Source organism: Antrostomus carolinensis, unplaced genomic scaffold, assembly GCF_000700745.2.
Source record: "Antrostomus carolinensis isolate BGI_N321 unplaced genomic scaffold, ASM70074v2 scaffold13486, whole genome shotgun sequence".
Classification (NCBI taxonomy): Eukaryota; Metazoa; Chordata; class Aves; order Caprimulgiformes; family Caprimulgidae; genus Antrostomus; species Antrostomus carolinensis.
In genome coordinates, this window is record NW_010322571.1 from 3,012 (window position 1) to 5,500 (window position 2,489).

Genomic DNA, 2,489 nt, shown 5'->3' on the forward strand with positions numbered 1-2,489 from the left:
CTGAACTCTGAGTACTTCAGTGAGGGGAGGCGCCGAGAGATATTCAACCACTACCAGCTGAGGAAGCTCACCCTGGAGCAAATCCGAATCATGTTGGAGGAGGAAATGAAAAAATGGGCCCCCATCAAGTTCCCAGCCATGAGAGGCAGCGTCAGCGCTTACCACCTGATGGAAACAGGAGTCATTGACAAGGTCCTGTTTGAGAAGGTGTTGGAGGGATCCGTCACACCAGAAGAAGTCCTGCACATGGATTCTGTCAGAAAGTACCTCTATGGGTCTGGTAGCATTGGGGGGATTGTACTCCAGCCATCAAACCAGAGGATAAGCATTTACGAGGCCATGAAGAAAAACATCATGGTGGCAGGAGTAGCCCTCCCACTGCTAGAGGCCCAGGCTGCCACAGGCTTCATCATTGACCCAGTGAACAACCAGAAACTCTGTGTGGATGATGCCATCAAGGAAGGAGTCATCGGGCCAGAAGTCCATGAGAAGCTGCAGCATGCAGAAGGGGCTGTAACAGGCTACAAAGACCCTTTCACAGGCAAGAAGATACCCCTGTTCCAGGCCATGAAGAAGGGGCTGATTGCTGACAAACACGCCCTGCAGCTGATGGAGGTGCAGATGGCTACAGGAGGCATCATTGACCCAACATGTGGCCACCATATCCCAGTAGAGTCGGCCCAGAAGCGAGGGTGCCTCGATGAGGACACAAGCAAGGCCCTTTCTAAGCCCAGTGACAGCAACAGAGTCTTCTGTGTCCCAGACAGCAAAGAGACCGTGACCTACGCCGAGCTAATCAAGCGCTGCCAGAAGGACGAGACCTCCGGCTTCCACTTGCTGCCTCTGCCACAGACAGCTGCTCCTGCCTACACCGACGAGCAAATCCAGGAGATTTTTAAGGAAACTGTGGTGAAGGAAAAAGGGGTCTCCCTCTGGGAGCTGATCCACTCTGGGTATTTCACTGAGGAGCAGAGGAGTGACTTCATGGAGAGGTTCCGGTCTGAGGAAATGTCGCTGCAGCAGCTGGTTGCTCTTGTGCTCAGACTGGTTGGGGAGATGGAGATGAAAGCCCGCACCCACATCACCCTGGAGGGCTTGCGGGGCAGTGTCCCTGCAGTCTGGCTGCTGGATGCTGGCATCATTACGGAGAAGACATTTGAAGAACTGGCTCAGGGTGTAAGAACTCCCGAGGAGGTGGCTGCGATGGAGAGCGTGAAGAGGTACTTGCAGGGCACAGGCAACATCGCCGGGGTGTTCATAGAGGCATCCAAAAAGAAGATGAGCATTTATGATGCCATGAAAAACAATCTCCTCCTCCCTGGAGCTGCTCTGAAGCTGCTGGAAGCTCAGGCAGCCACAGGGTACCTAACTGACCCAGCAACGAACCAGAGACTCAGCGTGAGGGATGCTGTGAAAGCAGCTGTTGTTGGTGAAGAGCTCACCGAGAAACTCCTTCTAGCTGAGAGGGCAGTGACTGGCTACACAGACCCCTACACGGGGAGCTCCATCTCACTATGCCAAGCGCTCAGGAAAGAGCTGATTCCCCTGGGAGATGCTGTTCCCTTGCTGGAGGCCCAGCTGGCCACAGGAGGGGTCATTGATCCCATTCACCACCATCACCTGCCCCTCCAGGCTGCGTACAGATACGGCTTCTACGACGAGGAACTGAACCGAACCCTCTCTCAGCTGGATGACAGCACCCAAATCTTTTTGGATCCAAACACAAAGGAGAACGTGACCTACCAGCAGCTGAAGGACAGGTGCACTCACGAGGCTGAGTCAGGTCACTGGCTCCTTCCTCTGTCAGAAAACGCGATGTTCTGCGTGGATGAACAAACCATGGAAGTGCTGAAATCTGTGACTGTTTGTGTCAACATCGGGCGGTTCAAAGGACAGACGGTGTCAGTCTGGGACCTTCTCAACTCTGAATACCTCTCAGACAGCAAGAGGAGAGAGCTGGTGCAACAGTACAAAGATGAGAATACTGAAGTGCTATGTGAAATCATAACAATTGTCACCACGATCATCAAGGAGACTGAGACACAAGGCAAGAAGTTTGCATTCAAGGGCCTGCGGAAAAGAGTATCCGCCAGCGACCTCTTCCAGTCTCAACTGATAGACAAAAAAACCCTCGATGAGCTCAACCAGGGGAAGAAAACAGTCAAAGAAGTCACTGAAATGGACTCTGTCCGCAGGTACCTGGAGGGCAGCAATTTCATAGCAGGGGTCCTTATACAGCCAAGCAATGAGAAGATGAGCATCTACCAGGCCATGAGGAAAGGCATCCTGCGTCCTGGGACAGCACTGGTGCTGCTGGAGGCGCAGGCTGCCACCGGCTACATCATTGACCCAGAGAAAAACAAGAAGTTTTCAGTGGAGGAAGCGTTAAGCGCAGGTCTAATCGGAGGGGAGGTTTTTGAAAAGCTACTCTGTGCAGAAAAAGCCGTGACGGGCTACACCGACCCCTACCCGAAAGCCCCAATGTACCT

The 2,489-nt window shown here is 53.2% G+C and overlaps 1 protein-coding gene across 1 annotated transcript in view; it reads left to right on the plus strand.

Annotated features, from left to right (window-relative positions):
* Positions 1–2,489, plus strand: part of EPPK1 (epiplakin 1) — a gene marked incomplete at its 3' end in the record, with an annotated part of 7,070 nt that overhangs the window by 2,392 nt on the left and 2,189 nt on the right. Inside the window, exon 2 of the mRNA XM_029085523.1 lies at positions 1–2,469. This exon is cut by the window's left edge and continues 1 nt beyond it. Coding sequence (XP_028941356.1) covers positions 1–2,469 — 2,469 coding nt within the window. The remainder of the gene's footprint in view (positions 2,470–2,489) is intronic.